The 18,704-nt window shown below is 50.6% G+C and overlaps 1 protein-coding gene across 1 annotated transcript in view; it reads left to right on the forward strand.

Moving 5' to 3' along the window:
- Positions 1-516: 516 nt before the first annotated feature.
- PITPNA (phosphatidylinositol transfer protein alpha) overlaps positions 517-18,704 on the forward strand; it is a 38,225-nt gene continuing 20,037 nt past the window's right edge. Inside the window, exons 1-4 of the mRNA XM_082679661.1 lie at positions 517-689; positions 4,777-4,807; positions 9,805-9,950; positions 14,325-14,416. Of these exons, the coding sequence (XP_082535787.1) occupies positions 589-689; positions 4,777-4,807; positions 9,805-9,950; positions 14,325-14,416 (370 nt within the window). The 5' untranslated portion in view covers positions 517-588. The remainder of the gene's footprint in view (positions 690-4,776; positions 4,808-9,804; positions 9,951-14,324; positions 14,417-18,704) is intronic.

An 18,704-nucleotide genomic window follows, 5' to 3' on the forward strand; every position in this document is an offset into this window, starting at 1 on the left:
CCACACCACCGGGGAGGCCCAGCCGTACTGGGACATCTGTTCCGCCTGCAGATAATCAGTCACCCCTAGGACCCTGCAGCACACCTCGGTGTCGGCCCCACCTACTGCCCGGGTCTTGCGCACGCCTGGGACCCACCTCCGACGCGGATATCAGCGCCGCGGCCCACTTAAGGACGGGAGGGGGCGGGCCCGGGAAGGCTCTGCCTCCGCGCTTAGGTCAGCGCGCAGCGCTGCGCGTGACGCTCTGGTTGCCGCAGAGACGCCCCGCCCCCGCGCGGCGCTGCGGAACTGGAGCTCCGGGCGGCGTCGGCAGCGGCGCGGAAGGCGGCGAGGCAGGGGCGGCAGGAGCCGGCGCGGCGACCGCAGCGAGAGCGGCGGGGACAGAGCAGACAACAACGAAGGCGCACAGGCAGCCGGGCCGGGCCACGGGGAGAGCGGCCGCCGGGAAGCGGGCGGGAGGCTGGGCGGGCAGCGGGCAGCCGCCGAGCCGCGAAGCGACATGGTGCTGCTCAAGGAGTAGTGAGTGTCCAGCCGGCCGTGCGGAAGCGAGGAGGGAGGGAGAGTCGAGGATGACGAGCAGGGAGGGTGATGGCCTGGCGGAGGACGGACGGGGCCCGACGGGATGGAGAGCGCTGGATGGGCGGCCCAGCAGGGGCTGAGGGGACAGCGAGGGCCGGACAGGGCCCGAGGTGGGCCGAACGGGGATAAAGCGGGAGGGACAGCACCTGAGGTGGGGCCCAAGGGGCAGTGAGGGCCGAAGAGGCCTGAGGAGAGGCTGAGGGGACAAAGAGGGCCGGGCAGGCCTGAGATGAGGTCAAGGGGACAGTGAGAGCCGGACAGGGCATGAGGAGGGGCTGAGGGGATCGAGGGTGCTGGATGAGATGTGCGGTGGTCCTAGAGTGGAGGCTAAGGGAGGAAGGGGCCAGCCAGAGCTGCAGGACTGGCTGAGAGGACCCGCCGGAGAGGGAGGAGTTGTCTGAGTGGCTGAGGAACGGTTAGACAAGGGCAGACAGGGCTGGGGAGCCGGGGAGCCAGCCAGAGTGGAGAGGGGTTTGGGGCTGAACAATACCAAGGGGCCCTGGGAGATCAGATAAGACAGCTTCAAGAATGGAGTTGGGATGATGGGGCCGAGTGTTGAGGGCAACCTGGGGTGTGAGGAGTGGCTGCCTTAGGCATCAGGGGAAGGATTGTGATAAGTAGACACAGGAAAAGGACTAGGGAGTCAGCGTCAGGCTGAGCGACAGGGGAAGGGTATAAGGAGATAGCAGAGGGGACAGATGGTGTGACATGGTGCCCACGTGGTGGGGGCAGAGGACGAGGTATTTGGGAAAAAAGGCTTAGGCTGATTGCTTGGGACTTGGAGACACTTGGGTGAGGAGTCCAAAAAATACTGGGCAGGGGCTGAAGTGATATGAGGGAGTTATGGTGATGGAGAGAGCTAGGATGTTAGAAAGGGAGGAGAACAGTTTGGAAAAAGAGTATGTTTGTGAGTAAATATACATGTTATTGGAGTTGGGGTGGGGGACAGGGCCAACGTGTCTCTGGGGGATTCTCAGTCTTGGTGCAAAGAGATGGGGAAATTGCTCGGAGGCATTGATATTTTCATAAAGCCATTGACTGAGGAAAAATGGTGAAGAGTGAGGGAGTTTCTGAGTAGTTAATGGGCGGTGGAGATGAGTGACTTCTGGTAGGAGTTGCAGGGAGATGGGCTTGCTCGTGAAATCCACGGGACTGGATGACAGGTGGGGATGTTCGGATTGCTAATCTTTCAAATATGAGATGACCCATTCCTGAAGCTCATGGTTCCAAGTAAACATCTTAGGACTTTTTTTTTTTTCTTCTTCAAAGAGGAAAGATTGGGGGTGGGGGGAGAGGAGAGATTGGATGTGTACGTGCAGAACTTTCAGTGAAACTGTGCTTCCCTGGAGGGGAGGGCAAGTGGGCAGCATTCAGCCAGAAGCCCAGAAGGTCCGGAAGTGGGAGGTGTCCAGGTAGAGAGCATCTGGTGGAATTCACTTGGTAGCCAGGCAGGTGTGCTGAGAGCTGTTTCCATTTTGTCAGTGAAGGGACTTTGCCCCATCCCATCTGGTTTGCTCCTTGGAGGTGTTTAGGACTTTTGGACATAGTGTGGAGCTTTGGATAGCAAAGGGAAGAGACCCAGGTGTCATCCCAGCTTGACACCTCATCTGAAGAGTGTTATTTCAAAGCCCCTCCACCTCTATTTCTTTTTTTTTTGGCCACACTGAGCGGCATGCGGGATCTTAGTTCCCCGACCAGGGATCGGACCCATGCCCCCTGCAGTAGAAGCACGGAGTCTTAACCACTGGACCGCCAGGGAAGTCCCCCCACCTCTATTTCTTGACATCCGATCTGATGCTGATCCAGCCAGAGTACAGAGTTTTGTGTGGTGAGGAGGAAGAATCTTGGGAATCCAACAAGAGGAGGGCATGGTGCACTTTGGATTTTAATCTTGACTGTACAGATGACAGACTTTTCCCATTCTCCTGATTCTTTTTTTTCTATTCCCAGTTGAATCCTAGAATCTGTAGAAACCTGTAGGTTTTGTAAAGAGGGTCAGGCAGGGAAAGGAAGGGACCTTCAGAAGAGATCTGAGTGAGTTTTGAAGAGAGGTCCTCCCTTCTCAGTCTTTGTTCTCCACCCCTTGAAGCCTGCCAGGGAAAGGTCCAAGGTGCCAGGTGTGCAGAGCCTGCCTGTCATCTGCGTTTCCTTTCTGCCCAACTTGTGCCCTGTGTGTGCTTGGGCGTGTGTGTGCACCCCTGGGCGGGGGACCAAGAGGGGGGCATCGGAGACACCTGGCTGTGGCTGCAGCGCTGCAGCTCTGGAGAGTGCAAGTGAAGGTCACACTGAAGTGAGCACAGCTCCAGGCCCAGCCCCGCACTGCCTCTGTGGCCCTGTCCTTTGGAATTGCACCCTATTGCTGCTGAAGTGGTTTTGCTCCCAAGGAGCCAGGGAGAAATGTCTGGGTGTGCAGCTGTCCTATAGCAGCCTCAGGGCATCCTGTCAGGAACTGGCTGATGCCCATCTCTTTTTGGGGGAGACTTACTGCCTGCCCAGGGTCTGAAGTTTGTCCCTGTTGATTTTTCTGACACTTCCTGTAACAGGATTCTCCTTGATTTGATTTCTGCAAATTCTTGGATGTGATTTTTACTGCTGTTCTTGAAGATAAAAGGCTTATTGTTTTCTAGGAAGTTTCTCCTGAGGGTACAGAAATTGTGGCCTCCAAGTTGGAAGTATTTTTCTGCACTGTTGGCTTTCTCTAATGGGAGGACAACATTAGTGGCAGCATCCAGTAACCTGCAGGATTTACAGTATTTGAGTCATTCTGGAGGAAGGGGAGTTAGCAGGCAGTAGAGACTTGGAGCCCATTTTGTTTTTCCTGCTACTTTTCTGCTCTGTGCCTTGCCTTGAGTGTGAAGTTTTTCTCAGATCCCTCTGGGTGTCTCTTGCTATCTGGGGACCTTTGTGGGACTAGAAACTAGTGAGCAGGCTCTTTACCAGCCTGGAGCAAGGATCCCAATTGGCAGGACCACTGCATAGAAAGGAGAGCATAGCAGCACGTGCTTCACCAAGCATGCAAGATGCAGGAGGCTCCAGGGGGTTCCACCTAGGGTCTGGGAACTGAGAATCTAAGCTTGGGAGCTGACTTGATTCATAGGAATACAACTAAGCGTTTTTTTGTTTTTTGTTTTTTGTTTTTGCGGTATGCGGGCCTCTCACCGCTGCGGCCTCTCCTGTCGCGGAGCACAGGCTCCGGACGCGCAGGCTCAGCGGCCATGGCTCACGGGCCCAGCTGCTCCGCGGCATGTGGGATCTTCCCGGACCGGGGCACGAACCCGTGTCCCCTGCATCGGCAGGCGGACCTTCAACCACTGTGCCACCAGGGAAGCCCCAACCAAGCGTTTTTGTCTCAGCTCTCTGACCTCACAGTTTTGAGCTGGGGGTTGGCCGTTGCTCTGCATTACAAATGCAAGCCACCCAGAGAAGGGCCGCTGGCCCTCACACCTCTGTGTGTGGAGTTCTGACCAGTGTGGGACTTTGCTGGCCATGGCTTCTCCATCAGGTGATTGATTGGTGGTACCTCCAACAATTGGTAGTCATTGAAATGGAGAAGGAAAAGAAAGTGATCAGTTGGGGTGTCTTTGGACAGCTTCTGGAGGTCAGGACATAAGTTAGGTGTCCTCTCCTGATGACTTTGTGGTAGTAGCTTGTACTGTAATATGTGGCCCCAGAGCAGAGATGGTTGGTGCATGCTCTTAGGGTGATTAATCCTCCAAGGAGCTTGGCCCCTCCCTAGCCTTTCACCTTGAGGGCTGTTGTTGGGAGGTTGGGTCCACAGAAGTAAATCCCCAGGACCTGCTTCTTTGGGTCTGAATCCTCATCTTGGCTTCGGAGTTTGCAGGGGTGAGTCCTCCTGTATCAACCTCCTATGTTAACAGAGAGAGGTAGACCCATTGGCGAGTTTTGTTGGGGAAGATATGAGTGGGAGAGAGGGAGAAGAAGACAGCTCCAAATGTGAGTCAGAGGCCTGGGAAGTAGCTGGTGAGGGGACAGGTTTGCACCGAATCACAGGGCTCTAAATGAAGTGCCAGAAGGGACAGAGGGTCGTAGCCTTGAAGCACTCGGGGCCATTCTCTGCTGGGTTTTTGACAGCGAGTGTAGCGTCACGTGCAACAAAACATTTAATACCATTCTAAGATGATGCTTTCAGAGCAGGTTTCAGAGCCTGAAGTTGATACTCTTTTCCCTCTCTTGCAGTCGAGTCATCCTACCTGTGTCTGTAGAAGAGGTAAGTCCTTTTTCTTCTTTTTATTCATAGTTGGATATACTTGCTTGTGACCCTTAGCTCAGTCGGGCTCCTGGCGGCCCACGCTAGTATCTTCTTGTGGTTTTCATGTTTGTTCTAGCATAGAGATAACCAGTACTCGATGTGAATTTTCCTGGTGCAATTTTCTGTTGAAGGAGGGCGCTTATGTATCTGACCAACTATGTGCAACCTGCCTCAAGCTGTTGACCAGCGAGATAACTTTGAATAGACACTAAACCAGCCCCTGTTACCTGCTAGAACTCAGCCTGTTTGGGGACATGTTACTGAGGGGATGAAGTACGTGCATTTCTGGGACCTCTGTGACTCAACAGGGAAGTGTGCCTGGCTCTCTCTGGTTGTGTGACAAACCAGCAGGACTGGAAATCTCTGAGGCCCTTCCTAGCCATACTCTAGGTGACTGCTAGGAAGACCGAGGCCCAGAACCCTTCTTTCACGGAGGGCAGGGAATGACAGATGGGCTTGGCTTGCCCTCTGTCCTTTTATGGTTCTTGGGCCTGACGTTCCTGTGTATAGGGATCTGGCAGGATTTGCCACAAGAAGGTTCATAGGCCGTGCTGACTCAGAGTTGGTCTCTGGGACAGCAGAAGACTGTCACAGAGCCGCCCTTGTCCCGCCCTTTCTCTGAACTTCCTTCACTCTCCTCTCCCAGTTCAGCCTTGTTCTTTGCTCCCTTTGGAATCCACAGGCCCCTCAGCTTTCAGTTAAGCTTGACTTTGGGTGAAGCTGCTCAGCCAGTATGGTGCCCTCAGTCGCCCTCTTTCCTGCAGTGTCAGCTCTTGTGATAACTTCCACCCTGTTCCAAATATGAAATGGACCTTTGAAAACTGAGATCAGGCCAACAGAGCCCGCAGCACACTTGAGATGAGACAAATGGCTTCTTGGCGCCCAAAGAGGGTCGGCAGGCATTGGCCCCCCAGAGAATTGTCTCTGGTGGTGGGCTGTACGTCTGTTAAGAGCTGTGGAGACCTGGGGGAGGGGTCAGGATGGGCCTCGAACGTGATGTGGGAGTTCTGGGAAAGGAGGATAAGAGAAATGAGACTGGGGAAGCTGGGGGAGGGGATAGCTGGGTAGATGCTGCGATCCCTGGAGGCCCCTGAGATGTATATGGGGCCTGGGAACCACGGGCTTGGGCTGAGAGCTGTTGGCTTGGGGGAGCCCTGCTAACCCATCTCCTTTGGGGTCCTTGCTCTCTTTATGAAAAAACAGCAAGTGATGATTTTCCAAACCAGGAGGCCAAGCAGGAAGGCCCAGCACATTACTTGCCCTGAAACTTGGGGGTCCTATGCCTCTCTCTCTGCTGTACAGGAGGATCCCACACCCCAGAGAGGAAGATGTTCCCCAGGAGTTCAGGAGTACCTCAAAGTGGTGTTTAGGGGTGAAGTGGATCATTTTTACAGGGAGTTTCTTTTTTTTTTAATTAATTAATTAATTTATTTATGGCTGTGTTGGGTCTTCGCTGCTGCGCGCCGGCTTTCTCTAGTTGCGGCGAGCAGGGGCTACTCTTCGTTGTGCGTGGGCTTCTCATTGTGGTGGCTTCTCTTGTTGCGGACTATGGGCTCTAGGCGTGTGGGCTTCAGTAGTTGTGGCACGTGGGCTTAGTTGCTCCGTGGCATGTGGGATCTTCCTGGACCAGGGCTCGAACCTGTGTCCCCTGCATTGGCAGGCGGATTCTCAACCACTGCGCCACCAGGGAAGCCCCTGCAGGGAGTTTCTTGATGGAATGACAGGTGGGAGTGTCTCTGGGAGGTGTGGCAGACCCAGTAGGGCCAGCACTGTCCGGGGGCACCTCTTGGCTGATTGCTTATGGTGGAGCCAAGCATGGAGGGAAAGGGGAACTCACCTTGAGAGCGTCCACAATTGGCGTTTTCAGTTTGTGGTTGTTTGTTTTTGGAGCATTGAGGAAATTGTGGGGTGAACTGAGCCTGAAAGCAGAAGCTTGGGAAGTCAGCACTGGTTACGATTCACCTGTAAGCCTGGTGATGGTCAACGCATTCTCAGCCATAAACCACTGATGAGAAAGCAGTGCTTGGCCTGTGCAGGGTTGAAGCAGGAGCTGCTCTTTTGATGGCTTGAACCTTGGTTCCAAGAGATCAGAAAATCTTGAATGCGGAAGCCAAAGAAGAGATAAGTAATGACCAGCCTTCTCAGAGTCTTTATCGATAACCCATCCTGACTAACGGTTCCCATGGGAACAGCCCAGTGTCATGTGGCTGTTGGATTCACTTCCCAATTGGAGGCCCTCAGAGCTTTCTGATTTGGAAGGGGAATGAAAAGAGAATAGAGAAGCCCCTGTCTTTATGACCATCCTGATGGCTTGAATCAATGTTTTGGGGTAAAATCAGCTTCTGGCTGGCCAGAGCCTTTGGCCTAATACTCACTGTGCAGGGTTTCTGGACGTTCTGCAGCAAAGCAAGAGAGCCCTGGCTGTTTAACGTGGTGTGTCCGCCAGTGGTTCCTTGCTCAGTTCGGGCCGCCTTTTCCCCCTACCGTGGGTAGGGCTGTTTTACTTCTCATTTCCAGAGATGCATGGCACCAGGCCCCTTTGGTGCCTGGGCTGGCAGGTCCACGGGGGTGGGACCAACAGCTGTGCTGTTTTTCATGACATGTTTCAGGCGCACCCACTACATCTTCCTGGGCTCCCACTCCCAGATTGCCAAAGTGGTGGAGTCTCTGTTTTCCTTAGCTGTCTTCTTTCTTGGGAACAAGGGAGCAGATCTCCAGGGCAGGGAGCACTGTCCTGGGCCAGAGGAGGCTGGAATCCTCGTCTCCTTGGGGCTCTTTATCTGATTTAATGTTCTGATCCCCATCCCCCATCTCTACCCCATCTAGTCTGGCTGCTTTCTGCTTTCCCAGGGTGCAGAGCCATGGTGCCAAAGGGAACCCTCTGACATGAAGAGTGTCCCTCACTTGTAGCTTGTGGAGGCTAGTCTTATTCACCCCTTAGGATTAACAAAACTGCCTTACATGTCTCATTGGGATTAAAGGATCAGAATATCAAGAGAGATTAAAAGGGGAAGATGCCAGCCCAACACACTGATCCTCTTAGAGCCTGCCCTCTGATTCCTGCAGCTGAAGAGGAACCAAATGAAGGGGATTAGTCTCTGCCGGGGCCCCTCCCCAAGCAGCACCACCAGCCGGCCCCCCAGTCCCCTCCACCGGCCTGGTAAAACCGGCCTCCCCTTCCCTTTAGGACTGCTGAGTCAGTGGTTAGATGTTCTTATGACTTTTCTCTGAAACAGAATTACTGCTGCCTCCTAGGAACCCCTGGCTCAGCCAAACCCTGACCCACTTGATAGGGGATTTCATGTGTGCCTCTGTTAGGGGGTGGACTTGGAAAGGCAGAGGGACAGCTTGGGGCTCCCTGGGGGCATTGAGGCAGCCCTGATGTTGCTCTGGATTAGCAAGGTCAAGGTGACTGGCTCTCACCCAGATGTTCCTCTTTACAGGATTAACCCAGCCTTGACGGTTTGCCTGGGCCTTTCCTTGGCATCCTGCACTGCGTTTTTGCTTTGGAAGTTAGGGCTCTTTCAGCTTCGTGGTGAGCAGTGAATTGTCCTGGTGAGCTGCCTCACCTCCTTCCATGTTTGCCCAGAAACGTCTCTGTGGTGCTTAGGAGGCTGCCGGGTAGAGCAGGCCTCAAAGGGAAAACAACCTTTGTCTTTCACTCCTGAGAGTACCAGGAGCTTGGGGAAGGGGCATGGAGGGTGAGGAAAATCGATCCCCACCCCTCCCCAAACTATAATCCAGTTTCTTTTTCTCATACTCCCTAAACTGTTGTGCCTGGTGGCATTGGCCGTGATAGGGAAGATGCATCCTTTGGTATAGGCGTAACTTCCCTTCTTAATGATTGCGTTCATTCTCTTTTCACCTCATTTTTCCCTCTAGACAGCTTCCCTCAGAGAGAAGGGAGCAGAAGGGCCAGGCCTGGGCACTGCCCAGGTCATTGGCCCTAATACTGAGTTGTCTTGAGGGATCAGAGGAGGCCAGTGATCTTGACTGGTGACTTGATAGGGTGGCATGTGACCCAAATAAAGGAAAACTAGGCTTTGGCCATCTAGTAAGTGCCAACATAGAGGGTGCGCCCAGCCAGCACTGTGGGGTAGGAATCTGTGCTGTCTAATACGGGAAGCAGGGTGCCTGCTTCAGCCCCAGGAAGCAGGAAAGCCTCAGGAGGTTTGGTTGCCTGCAGGACTGCTCTGGGAGCTGCTGGCAGGGTGAGGAGGGGCCCAACGCTGGAGAAGAAACAAGTAGATGAGCCAGTTTTTTTTTTTTTTTTTTTTTCCAGTACGCAGGCCTCTCACTGTTGTGGCCTCTCCCATTGAGGAGCACAGGCTCCGGACGTGCAGGCTCAGCGGCCATGGCTCACGGGCCCAGCCGCTCTGCGGCACATGGGATCTTCCTGGACCAGGGCATGAACCCGTGTCCCCTGCATCGGCAGGCGGACTCTCAACCACTGCGCCACCAGCAAAGTCCCGATGAGCCAGTTTTATAGCAGGGGTTGTGGATTTCACAGTGCACTGGGTACCTTTCTTTACAAGAAGTCATGTCTTAGGACCTGTTTAAATGAATGGGATAAAGAGATTTCTAACAACCAACCCAGATCTTGTTTGGGGATCTGGGACCAAAGGCAGGTCCAGGGCAAAAACTACCTTGGACTCTATTTTCTGGATAGTGGTGTGAGATTAAGCATATTCACCTGCCTCCTGAAGCCTTGAAGTAGGATGTGAAAATGGGAAAGATGAAATTAAACACACCTGATGGCTAAAGAGAGGCCACGGAGCAGCTTTTCTTAGTGTCTTTCGGTGGATTTGGGCAAGGCCACATGAGAAACTGCGGGATAAGCTCCCGGATCAGGGGGTCCCAGAGCGATCTAATTGGACAGTTCTGGCAACTGGACTGTGTGCAGCCATCGAGAAGATTCTGCGTTGGCAGTAACTCCCGTCTCTCTGTTTCTTCAGTATCAAGTAGGGCAGCTGTACTCTGTGGCTGAGGCCAGCAAAAATGAAACGGGTGGTGGTGAAGGTGTGGAGGTCCTGGTGAATGAGCCCTATGAAAAGGACGGCGAGAAAGGCCAGTACACGCACAAGATCTACCACTTACAGAGGTAGGTGGCTGCGCGGCAGAGCGAAGGCGTCCTGGTATCAAAGTGGAGACAGCGGATCATTCGGGGTGTTTTCTGAGTTGTTAGCTGGTTGATCAAGTTGCTTCACCTGTGAGAGTAGGTAGAGGTAGTTCTTCTTTGCTCATTTAAAGGGTTGTTTGTTTTTATTATTATTCTTTATTTTTATTTTATTTATTTTTTGCGGTACGCGGGCCTCTCACTGTTGTGGCCTCTCCCGTGGATGTACAGGCTCAGCGGCCATGGCTCATGGGCCCAGCCGCTCCGCGGCATGTGGGGTCTTCCTGGACCGGGGCACAAACCCGTGTCCCCTGCATCGGCAGGTGGACTCTCAACCACTGCGCCACCAGGGAAGCCCACACGTCGTATCTTTAAACAAATGTGCTAGAAGTTGTTTCACCAGTCTTCTCTTGACGTATATTTACAGTCATTTCCAGATGTTTACATACAGTACTCCACTAAAACTCCTTCTGCACAAATCTTTTGATGTACCCAATGTGTGTAAATCTATAGTAAATGTTCCTACAAGTAGAATTGTGGGGTCAGGTAATATTTTAAATTCTGATATTGTGAAATCAGCTACTGGAGAAATTTTGGTACCTCTCTTTGGATCAAAGGCATAAGTATTTAAGAGTATGGCTTGTATTTAAGAGTATGGTGTACCAAAATCCATTGCAAACCATACAATTGCTGAATCCCTAACCAAGACAGTAATGTTTCAGTAAACTGTAAGCTGGCCCAAAGGACATTGAAAGCCATGGTAAACATACACCAGCTTGAATGGAAATTGAATCAATCTAGTTTTAGAAACTACCCAGTACTGGAAAAAATAAACCTGCTATTTTTTTTAATTGTGGTAAATTGTACATAACACAAAATTCACCATTCTTACCATTTCTTAAAAAATATTTACTTTTTTATTTATTTATCTGGTTGCACTGGATCTTAGTTGCGGCAGGCAGGCTCCTTAGTTGTGGCATGCATGTGGGATTTGGTTCCCGGACCAGGGCTCGAACCTGGGCCCCCTGCATTGGGAGCACAGAGTCTTATCCATTGTGCCACCAGGGAAGTCCCACCATTTTTAAGTTCAGTGGCATTAAGTAACATTCACATTGTTGTGCAACTTAAACCTGAACCTTAATCTCTAGTCAGTTAAACTGAGCAAAGCAGTTTCATTTTCATTTGGTAAACTGGCTGATTTAATGTAGTCTGCTGATCTAGGGATGTAAAAGTGCCAGCCCAGAGGGGTCCAGGATTTTGTGAGTGCCAGAGCCAGGAAGAGAACAACACTGAAGTGGGGAAAAAAATCTCATCAAAGGACTTCCTGGTGGTCCAATGATTAAGACTCCCTTCTTCCACTGCAGGGGGCACGGGTTTGATCCCTGGTCGGGGAACTAAGATCCCACATGCTGCGTGGTGTGGTCAAAAAGTTAAAAAAACAAAACAAAACAAAAAAACTCACCAGGATCGCATTTCCTTGACATTGTGCTCTTTTCCCTCCATGCCTTCTCCTCGTCCTCCTCTGAGTTGACTGCCAACCAATACTTACTGAGCCATTAACTGTTGATTAGAATAAGGCTTAAGACACACCTTCTGGGGCTTCCCCTGTGGCGCAGTGGTTAAGAATCCGCCTGCTAATTGCAGGGAACATGGGTTCGAGCCCTGGGCTGGGGAGATCCCACATTGCCGTGGAGCGACTAAACCCTGTGCCACAACTACTGAGCCTGCACTCTAGAACGCGCAGGCCACAACTACTGAAGCCCTTGTGCCACAGCTACTGAAGCCTGCGAACCTAGAGCCCGTGCTCCGCAACAGGAGAAGCCACTGCAATGAGAAGCCCGCGCACCACAACAAAGAGTTGCCCCCGCTCACCGCAGCTAGAGAAAGCCTGCGCGCAGCAACGAAGACCCAGCGCAAACAAAAATTAATTAATTAATTTAAAAAAGACACACTTTCCCCACAGCACATTTGTATTTTTTAAAGAGAACTTTGAAAAGAGATAGTGAGGCTGGTAGTAGGGGCCAGTTGGTTCCTCAAGACTCAGCTGGTCCAGCCAAAGTGGCAGAGAGGAGGTCTGTACATATGGAGGGTGGGACATGTCTCACCTTCTCCCTTATGGAGAGGGTGGAAACTTTGAACTGCTACCTACCACTACTCTTAACCCCAAAACACCCAGTTGCCAAGAAAAGAAAAGAAAACCAACAGTAAAGAAAAGAAAACCAACAGTGTTGAATGCCATGACCACCTCCCCTCATGAGGACCAAAGCCGTTAGTTGTCCCAAATCGGAAACCATGGATTCACAACACCCTCTTCCTTATTCGTCTTATCAAGTCCTTTTTTTTTTTTAAAGATTTATTTATTATTTATTTATTTTATTTTATTTTTGGCTGCATTGGGTCTTAGTTGCGTCACGCGGGATCTTTATTGAGGCATGCGGGATCTCTTACTGCGGCACACGAACTTCTCTCTAGTTGCAGTGTGCAGGTTTTTCTCTCTCTAGTTGTGGCGCATGGGTTCCAGAGCATGTGGGCTCTGTAGTTTGCCGCACACGGACTCTCTATTTGAGGCTCAGGAGCTCAGTAGTTGTGGTGCGTGGGCTTAGTTGCCCCACGGCATGTGGGATCTTAGTTCCCTGACCACAGGTCGAACCTGTGTCCCCTGTATTGTAAGGCGGATTCTTTAGCACTGGACCACCAGGGAAGTCCCTCATCAAGTCCTTTTGAGTCCATCTCCTTGGTTATCTCCAGCGTTTCCATTTCCTTCCATCATCTCTTGTCTGGATTACCACAGCATCTCCTAACTGGTCTCCATGCTTTCCACTTCTCTGCACAGCTCCAAGCGTTCTGTCCAGAAGATCTGTTGCTCCCTAGCTTAGAAGCTATAGATGGCCCTTTGCCTTCGGGATAAAGTCCATCCTCTTTGTTGCAGCTACAAGATCTTTTATGACCCAGCCTCTGCTTGTTCTCCTGTATTCCTCACCTCATACCTTACACCAGCTACTCTGAACTTCTCTCTTCCCCCCAGCTTTTCCCACCCCACTTCCGTCCTCTTGTCTAGCTCAGTCCTACCCACTCGCTACTCGGTGTAAACCTTCCTTTCCCTGGGGAGCCTCCCCATGCACCGTGTTCTCACAGTGCTCTGCCTGGTTAGTTCCACTCCTCACTAGAACGGAAGCTCCCTGAGGGCAGGAGCCATGTCTGTGTGATTCCTACATGCATCGTGGTGCCTAACTCATAGAAGTACGTACCTGAATGAGTGTGGCCAAGAGTGAGTGGATCTCAGTGGACTGCTCTGTGTGTTCTGAGTTAGCTGTGTCCTGGAGGTAGCTCTTTTTCTTAGGCGTCAGGCACTAAGCTGATGAGGTTGTTGGAGCCTGCTAAGACTGCGTAGATTACCAGTTAAAAGCTGAGGCAGAGGAATACACATACCTTTTTTTAAATAAAAGAAACAAAAAGAGCTCATAGGGTACCTGCTGCTCTGTAACCTGAGATAAGAATTGAATGGAAGAAAATATTTTGTCCTGGGAGGCAGATGGCCCTGAGGCCCTCCTGGCTGCCCAGAACTGACCCTAGGAGATCAAGTCATCTTGGATCCCATATTCCAGGTTAGTCAGCCAGTCACTCTGGTCCACTCTTGAAGACATCTCATCCTTGCAACGTGTAGTACCATGCCCTGGGCCCAGTGAGCTCTGGAAGAGTGCGTAATGATAGCGTAAGGACTGATAAGCCGTGGCCGGTAGCCCAGGGCCTCACCTGCTGTCCTGTTCCTGGAGGGTAGGGGGCCAAGTTGCGGCTGGATGTTAGTAGCCAGCTGAGCTGGGGTGTCAGGCTCTGACAGGTGGCTTTTCACACACAGAGTAACCTGCTGTTCTCAGGGGAACTTGCGTGTCAACTCCCCACAAAGAAGCTGGAGCTGCAGCCTGGAGAATGTGCAGTAGAAGCCCATTGTCTTCTTTTTTATTATTATTATTATTTATTTATTTATTTTTGGCTGTGTTGGGTCTTTTTTTTTTTTTTTTTTTTTTTTTTTTTTTTTTTTTGTGTTGGGTCTTTGTTGCTGCACACGGGCTTTCTCTAGTTGTGGCGAGCGGGGGCTACTCTTCGTCGTGGTGCGCGGGGTTCTCATTGTGGTGGCTTCTCTTATTGCAGAGCACGGGCTCTAGGTGATCAGGCTCAGTAGTTGTGGCGCACGGGCTTAGTTGCTCCACGGCATGTGGGATCTTCCCGGACCGGGGCTCGAACCCATCTCCCCTGCCTTGACAGGCAGATTCTTAACCTCTGTGCCACCAGGGAAGTCCTTAGCCCATTGTCTTCTAACTCTCTCCTCTGTTTCTCTTCATAACCCTTTTCTCACTACAGCAAAGTGCCCACATTTGTTCGAATGCTGGCCCCGGAGGGAGCCCTGAATATACATGAAAAAGCGTGGAATGCCTACCCTTATTGCAGAACAGGTGAGTGCAGAGCTGGAATTTGGGCCCCAGGGTGGATGGAGGGTGTGGTCAAGTAGGCCCAGGGGTGGCAGTGAATTGGGGTTTTGTGTCCCACCTTCATTTTCCAGATTAAGCCAGTGGAAGGATGAGCTTGGGGCCTCCCTTCAGGCCGGTGGTGAGTGCCAGTGTTGTCTAGTGCAATTTGGCAGCCAGCTGGGTGGGAACCACCAAGTAGCCATGGCCCAAGATGGCATAGAACCAATCCCTCCTATTTGGGGATGCTATGATAATTTTGGTTTTTACTGATTACAAAAGTAATGTCCTCTGTCTTGGAGAATACATATAAACAAGAAAATAATCACCCATGATCCTTTCATTTCTAGTCACTGTTAACATTTTAGTGTCTTTCTAATCCTTTTTTAAAATGCTTTCATATACACGTGTATATAAAGTCTCCAGACACGTTTTTCAGCCAAATTTTGGGTCAAATCATACTAATTATTAAATTGTTCATTTTTAGTTAGTAAATGGGAAACCTTTTCTCTGTCACTACATATAGTCTATTGTTTAAAATTTATTAATAGTTGCATAGTATTCCATTGTATGAATGTACTGGGATCTTTTTAAGCTACTCCCTTATTGTTAGATACTGAAATTTCCAGTTTTAATAGGGTGTATTCATGTTTGGTTTGAAAAGCAGCAGTGAGGCCCAGGGACTTTTGAGAGAGGCAGTCATAAGAAGGGGCCTTGCAGGGTGACCTTCCTGCGCTGGAGAAGGGCCAGACCTAGACACCAAGGAAACATAGCAAAGAAAACCCTGATGTTGTTGGGGAAAAGTTGAAATAAGCCCAATGTTTGATGACAAAGGATTTAGAAACAGCTAGCCCCCGAGTATGTTGTATAACACCTGCAGTCCGAGCCCTGAATCAGTGGCTTCCACTAGACCAGCATGGTGCATGGTTTGGTGTTTTTTTTGGCTGCACCATGTTGATTGTGGGATCTCAGTTCCTTGACCAGGGATTGAACCCAGACCTTGGCAGTGAAAGCGCTGAGTCCTAATTAGCAGACCACTAGGGAACTTCCTAGACCAGCATGTTCTATAGTTGAAGGTGGGATTAGGACTGGAATTATTCTCTTAATCTTCCCTAGTCTCCTATCTGGAGTTTCTAGAAAGGAAAGATTTGAACCTTCACAGAGAACTTTCTATTCTAGACATTCTGGGATTCTAGCGGGGGGTCTCTAGAGGTCCCCTGGAAGTCGACTGTGAGTTAAGTGGCTTTTCCCCCAGCCAGTCTACATTTGTTGGCACAGACAGTCTGCCTGCCAGCCTCTGCTTACACTTCTCTTACTTGTTGGGACCTGGCACTCCCTAGATTGTATCTGATGAGGAAGATACATGTGGTCGTTATCCCGTTGACTTTGGGAATGACTAAAGTCTAGATCACAGGGTCATTGCTCTCTTCAGTCCTGCACAGGTTCAAGAACATTTTGTATCAGGACATGCACAGTCATTGGTGGGACCTGGGATGTGTAATGCTTAGAGTTTTATTGCTGTAGCTGAAAATGCAAACATCACTATTCCCTAATCAGCAGGCAGGAAGCTGTTCAATTCTTGGAAAAGAGGCACATACACACTTTCTTAAAAGACACTGTGGGGGCTTCCCTGGTGGCACAGTGGTTGAGAGTCCACCTGCCGATGCAGGGGACACGGGTTCGTGCCCCGGTCCGGGAAGATCCCACATGCCGCGGAGCGGCTGGGCCCGTGAGCCATGGCCGCTGAGCCTGCACGTCCAGAGCCTGTGCTCCGCAATGGGAGAGGCCACAACAGTGAGAGGCCCGCGTACCACAAAAAAAAAAAAAAAAAAAAAGTGTGCACAGTGGCTGGGTGTGTCTGGTCTAGGGCCAAAGATGAATTTTCTTGATGTGTAAGAGAATTGCATTGAGCTTGTGTCGTAAGAACCTTAGCCAACTTGGCATGAAGGAGGCAAATGGATAGGGTGGACTGCTGCACGCCTGGGGCGGGGTTCTGGGTACACAGCTTGTGCCAACTGAGAGATGCCACTGTCCTCTGTAATTCTGGGGAGAGTGTGCTGCAGCTGACATGGGCATTTTTCTAGACACCACATGTTCATTCGCATCTTCTGATCCTTGGCCAAAAGAAGAAAAATGTGATTTCTAAATACTCCGTGAAGAGGAGAGGCAAGGAGCAGGGGAGAGGAGGTTGGCTTCTTCAACGGGTGCTGACTTTACAGTCACACCCCAGCTTCATTACAGAATGAATGTCTTCTTTTTTATATATAAATTGATTTATTTTATTTTTGGCTGCATTGGGTCTTCGTTGCTGCATGCGGGCTTTCTCTAGCTGCGGTGAGGGGGGGTACTCTTTGTTGCGGTGCACGGGCTTCTCACTGCAGTGGCTTCTCTTGTTGCAGAGCACGGGCTCTAGGTGCACAGGCTTCAGTAGTTGTGGCTGGCAGCCTCTAGAGCGCAGTCTCAGTAGTTGTGGCGCACGGGCTTAGTTGCTCCACAGCATGTGGGATCTTCCCGGATGAGGGATCGAACCCATGTCCCCTGCACTGGCAGGTGGATTCTTAACCACTGCGCCACCAGGGAAGCCCAGAATGAATGTCTTGAATCTTAGATCTGTTCAGTTAGCCATTGCTCTTTTAAAAAGAGATATAAACAAGGAAGGCTATGTCCAGTTCCCTCTGGGCGCTGGTGGGAGAAAGATTATCAATGCAAACTCTTAGGTTGGCCTAAGTAGATCAGAGTTTGAGGTGAGATGGATAAAGGAGTGTGGAGTGAAACTCCACATGCCTTTTGGAAGGCTCTCACCTTGTTCTCAGTGGAATGAAGTTGGCTGTGGAAAACTCTACTTATTATCAGCTCTTTCTATCCTCTTACCTTATTTCTCTCTGTTTCTTTTCCCCTGATGCTCATGACTTGGGACATGAGGAGGGGGTAAGATGGGACTGGGTCTGTGAGTGAAAGTAGGAAGAGACACTTGCTTTAGCAGCACATGTACTAAAACCGGAACGATACAGAGAAGATTAGCATGGCCCCTGTGCGTGGATGACACGCAAATTCATGAAGCGTTCCATTAAAAAAAAGAAAGAAAGTAGGAAGAAGAAAATAAATGTTTCTCCTCCTTCCTCTTCCTGTAACCTTAACCCTGGGCTGAATACAGTCTCAATAAAGCCATAGTTTGTTTGTTTGTTTATAGCAGTGCCACATGGCATGTGGAATCTCAGTTTCCCAGCCGGGGATCGAACCCTCGCCCCCTCCATTGGAAGCACGGAGTCTTAACCACTGGACCACCAGGGAAGTCCCAAAGCCATAGTTTTTAAAAAGTACCTTACTGATCTCATTGGAGAGCCCTGTTTTCCAACTGCAGACGGTTTCCTGAGACCTTTCCAGTGTACATAGGGTTGCAGTTTGAAGAAAAGGGAAGGCTCCGAATGCAGAGGTGTTTGGAGGCTAGAGAGATGTTTGGAGGCCTTGAGGCTAGAGAAGATTGGGAAAGATTGTTTGGTCACCCACATTGGCATTAAAGGCCAGGGAGGGCGTTCACCCTCGTAGGTTCACAGACCTAATTTGTCAGAACTAAATGGATCTGTTTCTCAGGATCTCAGAAAGACCTATATACGAGACCCCCCAAATGCCAATATATTAAGTTATATTGAAATACAAAATTACTAATGAAAACCAAGATATTCCTGTTTGCTAAGTAGGGCATTCTTTCCTTGTGGACTCTTCTGCATAGAAAACCAAATTATAATCAGAAAGCCAACATGTAGTGAAAACATCCACTTGCTTAAGTGATCAGACCCTTGTGTCTGTGGTGTTTTGTTTTGTTTTTTTAAACAAATTTATTTATTTATTTTTGGCTGCATTGGGTCTTGTTGCTGCACGCGGGCTTTCTCTAGTTGCAGTGAGCGGGGGCCACTCCTCGTGGTGCACGGGCATTTCATTGCGGTGGCTTCTCTTGTTGTGGAGCACGGGCTCTAGGTGCATGGGCTTCAGTAGTTGTGGCACGCGAGCTCAGTAGTTGTGGCACGCGGGCTTAGTTGCTCTACAGCATGTGGGATCTTCCCAGACCAGGGCTCAAACCCGTGTCGCCTGCACTGGCAGGCGGCTTCTGAACCACTGCGCCACCAGGGAAGTCCCACCTTGTGTCTGTTGATTAGCACTTTCTGTCCCAACAGAGGCCAAACTAGGAGAAAGTTGCTCGGAGAGCATAGACTCCGAATCAGGTGGTTAGTGGGAGAACCTTGGGGCCTAGTGTCATCAAACCAGGCCAACCTGACAC

Source organism: Grampus griseus, assembly GCF_964374135.1.
Source record: "Grampus griseus genome assembly, chromosome: 20".
Lineage (NCBI taxonomy): Eukaryota > Metazoa > Chordata > Mammalia > Artiodactyla > Delphinidae > Grampus > Grampus griseus.